General features: G+C 45.4%; 1 protein-coding gene across 2 annotated transcripts in view; it reads left to right on the top strand.

Annotated features, from left to right (window-relative positions):
- Positions 1 to 70: 70 nt before the first annotated feature.
- Positions 71 to 17,043, top strand: part of cabp2a (calcium binding protein 2a) — a 22,586-nt gene continuing 5,613 nt past the window's right edge. The window contains exons 1-2 of one of the 2 annotated variants that reach the window (XM_049720560.2): positions 71 to 691; positions 897 to 1,079. In XM_049720560.2, the coding sequence (XP_049576517.1) occupies positions 632 to 691; positions 897 to 1,079 (243 nt within the window). In that variant the 5' untranslated portion in view covers positions 71 to 631. Of the gene's footprint in view, positions 692 to 896; positions 1,080 to 12,719; positions 13,851 to 14,124; positions 14,347 to 17,043 lie in introns of those variants that run through there. The other variant, XM_049720559.2, reaches the window with a different exon arrangement.

Here is a 17,043-nt window from a genome sequence, read left to right on the forward strand (position 1 = left end):
TTCTTTTTTTAAAACAAGGTAATTGAAATAGTTTTAAAACTATAAACAACATTAGGGTGGACTGGTTTTAATATTTTTCTGTATCACCAGTTCTGCATCACTGGTACAAACCTTGGGCGAGATGGACTTGGCAGTACCCACTGGAGTTGGTTGCAAGTCAATGACAGGGCATAGAGAGCGAGAGAGGGAGCGAGGGAGAGAGAGAGAGAGAGAGAGAGAGAGAGAGAGAGAGAGAGAGAGAGAGAGAGAGAGAGAGAGAGAGAGAGAATGTCATTTCTGAAGGGTAAAGAAAAATAATTCTGCACCTCCCCTGACATTGTGCTCATTTTAAATCAATTGAGTGATTTTTTTATTTTATGTACGCATATGCATACATATTGCCATGTAAGCAAATAATGCCAGTTTGTGTTTGTGTAAGTTAAAAAAGAGATGCACGGCATACAACCAGGCAAATGAAAATATGATGCATAAAGCAGTAGGGATGAAAGGGAGGCAGGGGTGAGGGAAGGAGGAGCAACCACAGTAAGAGATGTGCCTCAGATTATCAACCAGTGTCAGACGCTCCACAAACAGATAAAGAGGACAAAAGGAAAGAGCGGACATCTCTGTGCATGCAGGTTTGGCAGAAAAGATGACAGACGTGAAGAACGTGTCATCCTTGGATGTGCCAGAGGGAAAATTGTTGAAGAAGGTCAGTTGATGTACAGCTCTCATAATGTCTTATTGAGCTTTTCTCAATCTGCATTCATCATTGGAGACCTAAATTGCTTAAACCTGCTCACTGTTTGAGATCTACAACTGCTCGTGTTTGTCATACATGCTTTCTGTTGTCCAAACAGGGAAACTTGCGGAACACCACACTCACCTTGATGAATTGAATATTGCATTCTTGGCAGGGTTCCATTAAAAAGAAGATTGAATCTCTGAGGCGTTGGAGTTCAGCTAGTATCAAGAGGCCTCCAAAGCAAAAGGCCAAAACCTTGAGCCTGTCCTCCCCTGTGGGAGACCGTGATGACCTTTGGCTGCAAGAAGAAGACAAGGGAAAGCTGCGGCCCATTGTTGCCTCTGTGTTTGGACAGGTAGGATTCCAAACTAGGCAATATTTTGTTGTGAATTGTTTCATTCGTCGTTCGACGTGAGTTCTGGGGAGGTACCAAGGAACCAAGGAGGAAAGAAACACATTAAGGTTATTGTCAAAAAGGCCTTCACATACAGTATAATTGTGTTTTGTATTATTTCATCATACAGCTATTGACCATAAAGGTATGCAAAAATGTGATTTTCCATAAGATAAAATCCCTGCCACAGTTTGTCTTTCGCCACAGGTGCTTCTACTCAAACGAGGAAGTTTACCTACAGGTTGAGTAGAAACGCCTGTGGCTAACCCCAAACTGTGTTTTTACATTCTGGACCTGGATTCTCCACCCCTGATTGTGTGAATGGGACAGTCATTATTGTTATCAATCATCACCAGCATTCAGATGGACATCTATACTGATGCCCACATAAATCTCAAAATATTCAAACAATATTTTAGAGTTTATAGACATAAGAATGAAGAAAGTTCATTAAGCAATACTAAACTATAGTGAGCTCCTAAAAAGACACAAACAAAAAAAACAAAGACATATATTCAGTCACTCATATATTCAAATGTAGCAGATGATGAAGGTGGTGGGGCCTATAGGATGAGTGCCATTGATGAATGTCATTTTAAAAGAAAGGCAGAAGATATTGATTGATTTGACAGGGATTCAAATTGAGCTGCCATGAGTGAGAAGACAAACAGCCAGATGCGCATCATTTCCACCACTTTTTTTCTCACAATAAGACGGAAGAAGGGGAATCACAATCCTCAGCCTCCCTGGTAAGGTCTATTCAGGGGTGCTGGAGAGGAGGGTCCGTCGGGAGGTCGAACCTCGGATTCAGGAGGAGCAGTGTTGCTTTCGTCCTGGCCGTGGAACAGTGGACCAGCTCTACACCCTCGGCAGGATCCTCGAGGGTGCATGGGAGTTCGCCCAACCAGTCCACATGTGTTTTGTGGACTTGGAGAAGGCGTTCGACCGTGTCCCTCGGGAGGTTCTGTGGAGGGTGCTTCGGGAGTACGGGGTGCCGAGCCAACTGATAAGGGCGGTTCGGTCCCTGTATCACCGATGCCAGAGTCTGGTCCGCATTTCCGGCAGTAAGTCGGATTCGTTCCCAGTGAGGGTTGGACTCCGCCAAGGCTGCCCTTTGTCACCGATTCTGTTCATAATTTTTATGGACAGAATTTCTAGGCGCAGCCGAGGCGTTGAGGGGGTCCGGTTTGGGGACCTCAGCATCGCGTCTCTGCTTTTTGCAGATGACGTGGTGCTGTTGGCTTCTTCAAGCCGTGATCTCCAGCTCTCGCTGGAACGGTTCGCAGCCGAGTGTGAAGCGGTCGGGATGAGGGTCAGCACCTCCAAATCCGAGTCCATGGTCCTTGATCGGAAAAGGGTGGAATGCCCTCTCCGGATCGGGGATGAGATCCTGCCCCAAGTGGAGGAGTTCAAGTATCTTGGAGTCTTGTTCACGAGTGATGGGAGGATGGAGCGTGAGATCGACAGGCGGATCGGTGCAGCGTCGGCAGTAATGCGGACCCTGTACCGGTCCGTTGTGGTGAAGAGAGAGCTGAGCCAAAAGGCAAAGCTCTCAATTTACCGGTCGATATACGCTCCTACCCTCACCTATGGTCACGAGCTATGGGTAGTGACCGAAAGAACGAGATCTCGGATACAAGCGGCCGAAATGAGTTGTCTCCGCAGGATGTTCGGGCTCTCCCTTAGAGATAGGGTGAGAAGCTCGGTCATCCGGGAGAGACTCGGAGTAGAGTCGCTACTCCTCCACGTTGAGAGGAGCCAGATGAGGTGGCTCGGGCATCTTATCAGGATGCCTCCTGGACGCCTCCCTGGGGAGGTGTTCCGGGCATGTCCCACCGGTAGGAGACCCCGGGGACGACCCAGGACGCGCTGGAGAGACTATGTCTCTCAGCTGGCCTGGGAACGCCTTGGGATCCCCCGGGATGAGCTGGACGAAGTGGCTGGGGAGAGGGAAGTCTGGTAGTCCCTCCTAAAGCTGCTGCCCCCGCGACCCGACCCCGGATAAGCGGAAGAAGATGGATGGAAGGATGGAAGACGGAAGAAACTTGAGGCATGGAGCACAGTTTGGACACACAAATATGATTCAGTGTATCTATTTGGCCATCAACCAATTAAATTAATTCCACTAATTTGTCAGGATCAACCTATCATATAGCTGACTTTGGGTGATGGGTTAGGGACACTACGGACTGGTTGCCATTCAATCACATATAGACAATCAGTCATTCACACAAACATTCTCAACTATTTGTCATTTAGTGACACATTAACTTACCTTTTATACATGATTTTTGAATGTGGGGGTCAGCAAAAAAAAAAAAAAAACCCTCAAATGAAGACTGAGAGAACATGAAACCAGAAGCTCTGACTGAGAGGCAGAGATCCTAACCAAATACAACATTATTTTATTAACATTTACTCCATTTTAAATGGTCTGGTTGTTCTTCCATGAGTCTGTCTGTCTGTCTGTCTGTCTGTCTGTCTGTCTGTCTGTCTGTCTGTCTGTCTGTCTGTCTGTCTGTCTGTCTGTCTGTCTGTCTGTTTGTTTGCTTGCATGCTTCAGCACTATATGCATTTATTTACATTACACGTACATATATGTGTGTGTGTGTATATATATATATATATATATATATATATACATATATATATATATATATATATATATATATATATATATATATATATATATATATATATATATATATATATATATATATATATATATATCCATCCATCCATCCATCTTCTTCCGCTTATCCGGGGTCGGGTCGCGGGGGCAGCAGCTTTAGGAGGGACTCCCAGACTTCCCTCTCCCCAGCCACTTCATCCAGCTCATCCCGGGGGATCCCAAGGCGTTCCCAGGCCAGCTGAGAGACATAGTCTCTCCAGCGCGTCCTGGGTCGTCCCCGGGGTCTCCTACCGGTGGGACATGCCCGGAACACCTCCCCAGGGAGGCGTCCAGGAGGCATCCTGATAAGATGACCGAGCCACCTCATCTGGCTCCTCTCAACGTGGAGGAGTAGCGACTCTACTCCGAGTCTCTCCCGGATGACCGAGCTTCTCACCCTATCTCTAAGGGAGAGCCCGGACATCCTGCGGAGAAAACTCATTTCGGCCGCTTGTATCCGAGATCTCGTTCTTTCGGTCACGACCCATAGCTCGTGACCATAGGTGAGGGTAGGAGCGTAAATCGACCGGTAAATTGAGAGCTTTGCCTTTTGGCTCAGCTCTCTCTTCACCACAACGGACCGGTACAGGGTCCGCATTACTGCCGACGCTGCACCGATCCGCCTGTCGATCTCACGCTCCATCCTCCCCTCACTCGTGAACAAGACTCCAAGATACTTGAACTCCTCCACTTGGGGCAGGATCTCATCCCCGATCCGGAGAGGGCATTCCACCCTTTTCCGATCGAGGACCATGGACTCGGATTTGGAGGTGCTGACCCTCATCCCGACCGCTTCACACTCGGCTGCGAACCGTTCCAGCGAGAGCTGGAGATCACGGCCTGAAGAAGCCAACAGCACCACGTCATCTGCAAAAAGCAGAGACGCGATGCTGAGGTCCCCAAACCGGACCCCCTCAACGCCTCGGCTGCGCCTAGAAATTCTGTCCATAAAAATTATGAACAGAATCGGTGACAAAGGGCAGCCTTGGCGGAGTCCAACCATCACTGGGAACGAATCCGACTTACTGCCGGAAATGCGGACCAGACTCTGGCATCGGTGATACAGGGACCGAACCGCCCTTTTCAGTTGGCTCGGCACACCGTACTCCCGCAGCACCCTCCACAGAAGCTCCCGAGGGACACGGTCGAACGCCTTCTCCAAGTCCACAAAACACATGTGGACTGGTTGGGCGAACTCCCATGCACCCTCGAGGATCCTGCCGAGGGTGTAGAGCTGGTCCACTGCTCCACGGCCAGGACGAAAGCCACACTGCTCCTCCTGAATCCGAGGTTCGACCTCCCGACGGACCCTCCTCTCCAGCACCCCTGAATAGACCTTACCAGGGAGCCTGAGGAGTGTGATTCCCCTGTAATTGGAACACACCCTCCGGTCCCCCTTCTTAAAGAGGGGAACCACCACCCCAGTCTGCCAATCCAGAGGCACTGTCCCCGATGTCCACGCAACGTTGTAGAGGCGTGTCAGCCATGACAGCCCCACAACATCCAGAGCCTTTAAGAACTCCGGGCGGATCTCATCCACCCCCGGGGCCTTGCCACCGAGGAGTTTTTTAACTACCTCAGTGACTTCGACCCCAGAGATTGGAGAATCCGCCTCAGAGTCTCCAGGCCCTGCTTCCTCAATGGAAGGCGTGTAGGTGGAATTGAGGAGGTCTTCGAAGTATTCTCCCCACCGACTCACGACGTCCCGAGTCGAGGTCAGCAGCACGCCATCCCCACTGTAAACAGTGTTGACGTTGCACTGCTTCCCCCTCCTGAGACGCCGGATGGTGGACCAGAATTTCCTCGAAGCCGTCCGAAAGTCATTCTCCATGGCCTCACCGAACTCCTCCCACGCCCGGGTTTTTGCCTCAGCAACCGCCGAAGCCGCGTTCCGCTTGGCTATCCGGTACCTGTCAGCTGCCTCCGGAGTCCCGCAGGCCAAAACGGCCCGATAGGACTCCTTCTTCAGCTTGACGGCATCCCTTACCGCCGGTGTCCACCAGCGGGTTCGGGGATTGCCGCCACGACAGGCCACAGCTCCGGTCGGCCGCCTCAACAATGGAGGCGCGGAACATGGTCCACTCAGACTCAATGTCCCCCGCCTCCCCCGGGACGTAGGAATAGCTCTGCCGGAGGTGGGAGTTGAAGCTCTTCCTGACAGGAGATTCTGTGAGACGTTCCCAGCAGACCCTCACAGAGCGTTTGGGTCTGCCAGGTCGGACCGGCATCTTCCCCCACCATCGGAGCCAACCCACCACCAGGTGGTGATCAGTTGACAGCTCCGCCCCTCTTTTCACCCGAGTGTCCAAAACATGCGGCCGCAAATCCGATGACACGACTACAAAATCGATCATCGAACTGCGGCCTAGGGTGTCCTGGTGCCAAGTGCACACATGGACACCCTTATGTTTGAACATGGTGTTCATTATTGAAAATCCGTGTCGAGCACAGAAGTCCAACAATAGAACACCGCTCGGGTTCAGATCAGGGGGGCCGTTCCTCCCAATCACGCCCTTCCAGGTCTCACTGTCATTGCCCACGTGAGCATTGAAGTCACCCAGTAGAACGATAGAGTCCCCAGAAGGAGCGCTCTCCAGCACTTCCTCCAGGGACCCCAAGAAGGGTGGGTACTCTGAGCTGCCGTTTGGTGCATAGACACAAACAACAGTCAGGACCCGTCCCCCCACCCGAAGGCGGAGGGAGGCTACCCTCTCGTTCACCGGGGTGAACCCCAATGTGCAGGCGCCCAGCCGGGGGGCAATAAGTATACCCACACCTGCTCGACGCCTCTCACCGTGGGCAACTCCAGAGTGGAAGAGAGTCCAGCCCCTCTCGAGAGGGCTTGTACCGGAACCCAAACTGTGCGTGGAGGCTAGTCCGACTATATCTAGTCGGAATCTTTCTGCCTCGCACACCAGCTCGGGCTCCTTTCCAGCCAGAGAGGTGACATTCCATGTCCCAAGAGCCAGCTTCTGCAGCCGGGGATCAGACCGCAAAGGTCCCTGCCTTTGGCTGCCGCCCAGCTCACATTGCACCCGACCCCTTCGGCCCCTCCCACAGGTGGTGAGCCCATGGGAAGGGGGACCCACGTTTCCATTTCGGGCTATGCCCGGCCGGGCCCCATGGGCGAAGGCCCGGCCACCAGACGCTCGCCTTCGAGCCCCGCCTCCAGGCCTGGCTCCAGAGGGAGGCCCCGGTGACCCGCGTCCGGGCGAGGGAAAACAAAGTCCATTTATGTTTTTCATCATAAGGGGCTTATATATATATATAAAAAAAAAAAAAAAACTTTTCCTCACCCCCCGTGGGTGGTCTCTTTTTCCCTTCAAGCTCGGGTCCTCTACCAGAGGCCTGGGAGCTTATATATATATATATATATATATATATATATATATATATATATATATATATATATATATATATATATATATATATATATTCAATAAGATGATGAGAACTTTATTCTAACACCATGTCCCTCTTTATCCATCTTATGAAAGTCGGTCAGCAGCTGCGCTGTCACCAAAGTGGCATTTAATACAGCAGTTGTGTCCTCAACCATGAGTACAGATCAAGAACACACAGTTCTATCCTGCAGCATCTGTAATGGATATGTATTATCCAGTTTACGTAGAAACCAGATCATCCAGTGGTTGTCAGTGAGTGTGGACCATACTTTCTGGTCATACTGCAACTCAAAGTCAAATTTGGACAGGCACAAAAGCTATCATCGACCTTCCACGAGTAGGTGTGAAAATAAGAGGAGGGATAAGTTTGACTAAGATCAGGGCAAAAAAAAAAAATCTGCAAAAATAAAAATGAGTTTTTCATTATCTTTTTTGTTGTTTTACATTACATAAATAATAATGGTTAAATGTTCAGTAAATTATGGTATATTCATCATATCATCATTCCCTCAACTTCTAAATAAGTTAATAAGTCAAGTTATTGAGATGATTTAAATAAGTATGCCCAAACCTTTCTCACGGTGGGTAACTCCAGAGGACAATACGTCCAACCCCCTCTTTGTGCACCACCACCCTTTGTACCCATCGCGAGTAGTTAGCCCATGGGAAAGGAAACCCAAGTTTCTTCTGGCTTCCAGGTCCAATGAGTGTAGGCCCGACCACCACCTGGTGGTCAATGAGCCCCATCTCCATAGGATAGGCCCGGTGACCAAGTGAGGCTGAGGGCAAAGATTATCCACTCATTTTTATCATAATAGGGGGATTCTGAGCCACATTTTATCTTGTCCCTCACCAAGGATCTCTTTGTTATAGGTGACGCTGCCAGGGGCATAAAGTCCCAGACAATTAAGCTTCTTGGATCTTTGGGACACACAAAGCCCTCCATCACGCCAAAATGACAGATCAGGGAGAATTGCTGTGTCACAGTGGTTGGAAATTAATGCTCAGAAAAATTACTCATATTTTTTTCCATAGGTTCAATAGAGCTTTTGATCCACAAAAACAGTATTTTATAATCCAAATTCCATCATCGTATCCTACTTGTTTCTCTGTACCATGCAACTGTATAAATTGAAATTAGTTGAACTTGTTTTAATGCAGCCTGATCGTGCCACTTAAAATCTTCACAATGTCTTAGCAGATATTTGAGTGATTAGCTCACATCAAATGTCAGATGATCTACTTTCATGGAGGAAACTGTGAGGAATAAATGAGATGATTTACTTCTTACATTTTCAATCACAAAGCTGACTAGGTTTATATAGCGTTTGCATATTACTCTTTTCTAATGCACTTTGCCGACATTGATACTTCATAGATAGACTGAAACCTTTATGGAAAGAATACAATGAGAGTTTTAACTACTATGATTGATTTATGACATCTCGGAGTAGCCTTTACGATTATTATCATAGTGTTAGTAGACACATGACAGCATACCAACCCATACAACGTTTTAAATTATTTTATCTGGCCCACATCAAGTTTTAGTGGTCATAATGCGGAAATGTTGGTGTCTGTTCATCCTGTTGCTTACTGCCCCAGCATAGGATTGTCTGACCTAACCTCTGGGCTGTTAAGGAAATACCTATTAATTTTCAACAAAGTGTTGTTTGGCGTTTTGTCACTGACATTTCTTCAAACAATTATGTGTTTAATTGATATTAATTTTACATCATAGAGGGTACTTTTTTATATTTAAATAATTTTCTGCATTTTGATATATATATACCGTATTTGCCGGTGTATAAGTCGACTCGGTGTATAAGTCGACCCCCTAAAATTCGACGGAAATTTACGATTTTATGATATATCCTTTGTATAAGTCGAGCTCAATTGTTGCATTATATTAAACTTCAAAATTCAATATGCGAAATTTATTGACGAAATGTGTTCAAATTCCGGGAGGCCGTGCGCATGCGGCTGTTTATAAGCACCGCGGAGGAGATCGCGGAGCCTCATTCGACTTCCAGCGGCCGGCGAGCTCGCGCACGCCGCCCGGCACCACCGGGAGGCCGGAAATAGCTCCAAGCCGAGCGGATCGGCACTTTATAAGCACCGCGGAGGAGATCGCGGAGCCTCATTCGACTTCCAGCGGCCAGCGCACTTGCGCACGCCGCCCGGCACCACCGGGAGGCCGTGCACACGCGCCAAGTGGCCGGAAATAGCTCCCGCCGAGCAGACCGGCTCTTTATAAGCACCGCGGAGGAGATCGCAGAGCCTCATTCGACTTCCAGCAGCCGGCGAGCTCGCGCACGCCGCCCGGCACATCCGGGAGGCCATGCGCACGCGCCAAGTTGCCGGGAATACCTCCCGCGGAGCGGATCGGCTGTTTATAAGCACCGCGGAGGAGATCGCGGAGCCTCATTCGACTTCCAGCAGCCGGCGAGCTCGCGCACGCTGCCCGGCACAGCCGGGAGGCCGTGCACACGCGTCGGGCGGCCGAAAATAGCTCCGGCCGAGCGGATCGGCACTTTATAAGCACCGCGGATGAAATCGCGGAGCCTCATTCGACTTCCAGCGGGCCGCGCACTCGCGCGCGCCGCCCGGTTCTAAAGTGTTCGCCTCGGCTGGTTCCCCATGTCGGCAAGTGAAAATTCGGCCTCTTCCCCTGGAAGTCCGGCCAAGTTTGGCGAATATTTTCTAAGTGCCAACGACTCAACCGCCGTAAAGTGTCCGCCTCGGCTAGTTCCTCCGGTCGGCCAGAACAAGTGAAAATTCGGCCTCTTCCCCTGGAAGTCTGGCCAAGTTTGGCGAATATTTTCTAAGTGCCAACGACATTCATTTAGACATGGCGATTGAATGTTTACGTACCGGTAGTTATTGTCGTTGCTTGACGCGCGATGACTCACATTCGCTCAATACCCAGTACTTCCCCCTAGCAGTCATCGTCGCTGCCTGGCTTTCGATGTCCGTTATTGAAGTGAGAATATTTGAAATTGTTGCTGAGGATGCGTGTTAATGCGACGAACGCTTTATAATGATTCAGTTTCTCGCTGTTTGATGAGCCTGACGGACGCACACCCACGCACAATGAGATGCATGGGAAACAGCCTTGGTTACCATCACATTTGAAGCGATGAATACGAAGTTAAATTTTATGACTCGGTGTATAAGTCGAGGTCGATTTTTTTCGGTCGATTTTGGATCGAAAAAGGTCGACCAATACACCGGCAAATACGGTATATATATATATATATATATATATATATATATATATATATATATATATATATATATATATATATATATATATATATATATATATATATATATATATAACATGGAGGCTAGTTTTTTACGTGAATCATCAAGTGAACGTCTGTGAAAATGTACAATGCATAGGAATCTCATCCAGGGATGAGGTTTGCTAATCTGATGACCAGCTGGATCAGTGAGCTGTTAAGGCACATACAGTTATATAACAGACATTGTGGATTTAAGTCATGTTGCTTGTCTTCTTATCACTCTCCTTGCACATAATTTAAATTTACATCCTGCATCAAATTTCAAGGTCAAGGAGAGGTAGCGAGGTTTGGGGAAATCATTGTAAATCAAATACGCTTGGGTGTTGGAGAAAATGAAAGGGCTTTAATCTTTCTGTATCTTGATGTCTTGTGTTCCATTTCTCCGTCTATGACCTCTACCGTTGGCCATTCTGTATTGCATTTGAGTGCAGCTTTCGCTTTCAACAGCGGAATTAAAGGAGCTCTGCTGCACTCTATTGGCGATTTGATAATTCAACACGTTGAAGCTGTTCTGAAGACAATAACTTTTGGCTCAAAAATTGCCAGTGGCTGTTGGAATGGCGTGTTGTCCTAGAAGCGGCCTTTTCCCTATATGAAAGGCAGTGGAGCAAGTGATTTGAAAACCGATACCAGAAGCTACATTTGAGCCAAGTGATGGCATAAGAAAAATGTCTCCCCTTAGAACATTTTCTAAGTCAATCTTAAGCAAAGAAAGATATACGTACTTACTTGTCATCGAGAGATTGCACGATATTGGAAAAACATATTGTTGTTGAATATAGCGCTCGACATTATTGCAATATTTAACATGTACCCTAGGAAAATACATTTTTAATGAAAAAAAATCATGCTGAAAATCAAGCAAGCTGGAGTGCAATGCACATTAAACTTTGCGTCTGACTGGTCAAATTTAGATAAAGGCATATAAACCTATAAGAAAATTATTGCATATCTTTGCGATATGCATATTATGTGGGTGAATATTGCGATATTGGTATTTTTTCAATCACCACCTGGTGATGTGTTGGCTCTGATGGTGGGAGAAGATGCCGGTTGACCCAGCAGACCAAACGGATTGTGAGGGTCTGCTGAGAATTTCTTTCAAAGTCCCCTGTTAAAAGAAGTTTCAACTCCCTCCTTCATAACAACTTCACTCAGGTCATGGCGTAGGCATGGGACATTGAGTGCGAGTATACCATGTTCCATGCCTCCATTATCGAGGTGGGCAAACGGGGTTATGGCCATAAAATGGTCGGTATCTGTCATTACAGACAAGTATCATTTTAGTATCTTATTGAGATATTTTATGCAGTCATAGTATCCAAGTCAGAATTTTGGTACTGTGACAACACTTGTTAATCCTCAGAGCTACATACTGACAATGCAGTGGTTCACTCACTTGACTTTTGCGTAGCCAGTGCGGGTTTAGTTCTCACTCTTTTATGTACCATGTGACAGGTTGAAAGTGTAGTCAAGTCAAGTCAAGTTTTTTTGTATAGCCCTAAATCACAAGCAGTATCAAAGGGCTTCAAACAATTGACAATTATTCTCAAAGCATCCCCTGATCTTAAGCTCCCAAAAGGGCAAGGAAAAACTCAAAAAAAAACAACCACGGGAAAAATGAGAAACCTTGAGAAGGGACCACAGAAGGAAGGATCTCCCTTTCAGGATCACCAGGCTGCTATGGATCCAGAGAGGGCACATAAAATACGTAATTCAAGATTCAAGAGTTTTTATTCGCCATGTTTGAGCGTGCCAAACAAGGAATTTGATTTCGATACATCACAGCCGCTGTTCAACATTTAGGTGACAAACAACACTCGGGACATGTGAAAAATGACAAATATTCTCGAACATCCCCTGATCTTAAACTCCCAGGAGAGCAAGGAGTTTACGGTGTAGTTTGCTTATTGTCCAAATCTATTCCGGATAGGTTCCAGTTTCTTGAACAGGATATTGGTGTGGTATAGAAAATGGATGGATGGACATTTTACTGTACATCTATGCTTTATTATAGATAGATAGATAGATAGATAGATAGATAGATAGATAGATAGATAGATAGATAGATAGATAGATAGATAGATAGACAGACAGACAGACAGACAGACAGACAGACAGACAGACAGACAGACAGACAGACAGACAGACAGACAGACAGACAGACAGACAGACAGACAGACAGATAGATAGATAGATAGATACATAGACAGACAGACAGACAGACAGACAGACAGACAGATAGATAGATAGATAGATAGATAGATAGATAGATAGATAGATAGATAGATAGATAGATAGATAGATAGATAGATAGATAGATAGATAGATAGATAGATAGATAGATAGATAGATAGATAGATAGATAGATAGATAGATAGATAGATAGATAGATAGATAGATAGATAGATAGATAGATAGATAGATATGATAGATATTCTTTAAAGTTTGACAGTTGCGAAATTGCACAAGTAAATGTCCAGTCTTATACTTGCATGTATCTTGCTTATAACAGAAACCCTTTACTCTCATGTCCAACATAACTCTTTCCTCTAATCTGAAATGCCAGGGATTAAACAGACAGCCAACTCCCCATCCGTAATTCTGCCCATACACCTCCCCCTTCCATACGCTCTCATGCACACGCGGAGTTGTGCCAGGCTAGCCATTTTGAGACCGTAAACATGATGTGCAAGGGGCAGAGAGAGGAAAGTAGGTGGGGAGGATTAGATTAAGTTGGTCCAAATTCAAGAGATCAGTCCCAGTAGGCTGGGGTGACAGATAGATAAAATGTGTGTATGTGTGTGTGTGTGTGTGTGTGTGTGAGAGAGAGAGAGAGAGAGAGAGAGAGAGAGAGAGAGAGAGAGAGAGAGAGAGAGAGAGAGAGAGAGAGAGAGAGAGAGAGAGAGAGAGAAAGAGAGAATTTGTCCAAGTCATGTAATCAGAGATTGTGGATTGTTTCATCCTGTATATATGACCAGGCTCTCCAATACTGACCTATCACTCTTCAGTAACTGTAATAATATTCATGTGAAATTTCATTTTAACAGCCTCTAATAACCTTTGGGAGTTAAGGATCGGACACGGCATTATGCGGATACATTGGCTCTATCAGGACCCGTAAAAACTTGGATTGTAGCTTGTTCACACAGGAGGAAAGTTTGCTTGGAGCTGTTTGGAGGCAAAATTCAATGATATGCGCAGGATGGAGCACACTGTTGGATTTCCGATTCAAATTTGACTGTTGAGTGCGAGCACAGCAGTATTGGGTGGACAAACAAGGGGAAAGGAGAGGGTGATGATGGGAAATATTAACAAGACATCTAGAAAAAGCAGTACAAAGAGTAAGGTAAGGATTCCTGTGACTGCTTTTGCTGCACAATATGCCCTAGTATAAATTTAACCTTCATAGATTTATCCAGCATTCTCACATTTGTTAACATCATATTCAAACAAAAATGTTCGAATATACTATATACTACAATATACTACAAATTGCATTGCCGTGTTGAGTCAAACTAATATTAATATTTTAAATGCAGTTACCTCCATTAAAGTGAGTATAGTAGAAATTACACTGCTGATACAATGCTGCTATTTTAATGGAATCCCTCTATTCTAAGGGGGCCTCTCCTGTAGAGCGAAGCGGGTCCCCGCTGGCAACAGCCGTGCTCGGGGGCCTGAGAGATGCAGGTGAGATGGGCACAGAAGAAGACGAGGAAAGAGGGAGTGAGCCGGAATTCGATGAGCCGCTCTGCGCTCTGGTTAAGAACTGCAACATGTTGCACAACATAGTGGGGCCTGCATGCGTTTTCCTCAAACAGGGCTTCGCACAGAGCCAGCTCGTATGTATGACTACCGCACACACTATCAAAAGAGACTGAAACATCCCCCACTATTTTTGTCCAGATTTATGTCATGCAATCATAATGTGTAGAGCTCAATCACAGGCTCGCAGCACTAATTGACAAAAAGCATTAGGAAGGAAGCGAAGTCACAGATTATGGTCGCTTGACTGAGTTATAGTCCACAGGGACATGCAATAACCATGAATGTAGAGGAGACTTTTTACAGCTTGGTTTAAATTCAATATTATGGCAATATCTTATCATCTTTATGATTTCCCATAATGCTACTCATTGTTTATGTGCCAGGTTCAAAGTTTCTTTGTAAGACAGGTTTCAAACAGTGGGACAATACTAATTGCTCAGCAGAAAAGTAGTGCGCCTCACCAGACCCATCAGTATGCATTTATTTACTGTATTAATCGCAATTCATCAGATTTTTTTTAATATAAATATCATCAGCCAGCTCTGCATAACCTTGATAACAAATTGAATCAGATGTGTTGTAGCAGTCAAACCTCTAAAACAGGCAAGACAAATTTTGTCTAACTGATTCTAGCTATTAAGTTAGGTCAGGAAACTTGCCATTGGTAACCTGTAATCATACCTGCTGAAGGGTGGTATGAGAATGCAAAATGAAACTTAGTACAGAAAACTATTACAATCTGTAAATAGAATGTCCATAGACTGCGTTCCACTGGAAAACTGGAAGAGATGGAAAGATACAAATTGGATATGATTGGCCTGGCAGAAGTCAGACGGCTCAGTAATGGAGAACATCTGATGAGGGACATCAAATCTGGCACATTGTTTAGAAAGTCTAACATCAGAGGGGGTTAGTGTTTATGGTATACAAAGACATGATCTGTGATGGAATGCTGCTTTTAATAACAAGGTGATATGTATCCAAATTGCTGCCAAACCCTTAAATTTGATCATACAGGTGTATGCACCCATGTCAGAACATGAGGGGATAAATGATTTTTATGGTCAGTTAGAACAGCTTATTGTCAAACAAAGACATTTTAACTGTTCAGGTAGACTGGAATGCCAAACGAGATACTTTTATGCTCATCAAGACTGGAAAGGGTCACCCTGGAAATATGGAGTAACAACTAATGAAAGACGATTTCGAATATTTGAATTTGTCAAGGTTTAATAGCCTTAGTCTTGCCAACACTTGGCACCCATATCAAATTTCCAGGAAGACCTTATTCCATGATGTTAAACTCAAAGCCCAGGGGCCAGATACAGCCCGTCACATCATTTTATGTGGCCCGTGAAGATAAATTGTGGATCGACTTGTGTGTCAATACTAAAATTGCAGATTGTCTTCACTTTTAAAAACTACACGTATTGCTAGCAATTTCTATTACCATTCATTGTTTTAAAATACTTGAACAGTTTTTACTACTCTCTGATTTTCAAGCTAGTTATTAATCCGTTTGTTATGTAGCTTATACTGTTTATAATATAAGACGTTGTCATAATGGTCCTCCGAAGGAAACTATGAGTACAATGCGGCCCGTGACAAAAATGAGTTTGACATACCAGTCACCCCTGCCTTATACCCTAACCAGATAAACTATATTGTGATGTCCAAAGCAAAAGCCACAAGACACACAACTTTTCAGGAGCCAACAATAGCAATAAATACGTCCTGGTTATGATGACCATCAAACTCCCTCTTAAACAAAAAGGTTGAAATAAAATCTTATATAATCTCACATCATTATATAAGAAATTTATCAAATCTAACCCTTTCCTCCCATATCCTAAAAATATGCATCGTAGGCTGATTGACCTCTCCAAATTGTCCATTGGTGTGATTGTGAGTGTGCATGCTTGTTTGTCTATTTGTGCCCTGTGATTAGCTGGTGACCAGTTAAGGGTATACCACCCCTACCGCTCAAAGACTGCTGGAATGGACTCGGGCACGTCCATGACCCTCGTGAGAATGTGCGGTTAAGAAGACGAATGATTGAATATATTTACAGAGATGGACATTTTATATTAAAAGTCATATTGTGCTTTGAGCTTTTTTTTGAGCTTTTCTATCTACCAGCAGTATTTTATTATGGCACAACATAAAATATACTGTCTGTGTGAGAATAGTTTAAACTTAACTGCAAGTAAACAACCTGCAAGCAGAGTGCATTTTGAAATTTTTCCTTTTGTGTTCTCTCTGATTGGCAGTACAATGCCAGTGGAAAGGAAACCAGAATGGACAATAAGGTTGCACTCATTGGCTTGTTTATTGAATCGAATCAAAATAAGTCAGGAGACGGTGTCTGGACAAAAAGATTTTAAGAGACGCGGGCACTAAAAATATGCAGATCTCTACTACTTTGTACATTGCGATTTAAAACAACAGTCCAGGTATATTTCCATTAAAGATATTATGGCACAGTTAAAAAGTCAACCAAAATTTCAAGTTCCACAAAACATTGTTATTATCCATCCATCTATCCATCCATTTTCTTAACCGCTTAGTCCCCACGGGGGTCGCGGGTGTGCTGGAGCCTGTCCCAGCCGTCATCGGGCAGTAGGCGGGGGACACCCTGAACCGGTTGCCAGACAATCGCAGGGCACACAGAGACAAACAACCATTTGCACTCGCACTCACACCTAGGGACAATTTGGAGTGATCAATCGGCCTACCAAGCATGTTTTTGGGATGTGGGAGGAAACCGGAGT

This window comes from Syngnathus scovelli, chromosome 5, assembly GCF_024217435.2.
Source record: "Syngnathus scovelli strain Florida chromosome 5, RoL_Ssco_1.2, whole genome shotgun sequence".
Classification (NCBI taxonomy): Eukaryota; Metazoa; Chordata; class Actinopteri; order Syngnathiformes; family Syngnathidae; genus Syngnathus; species Syngnathus scovelli.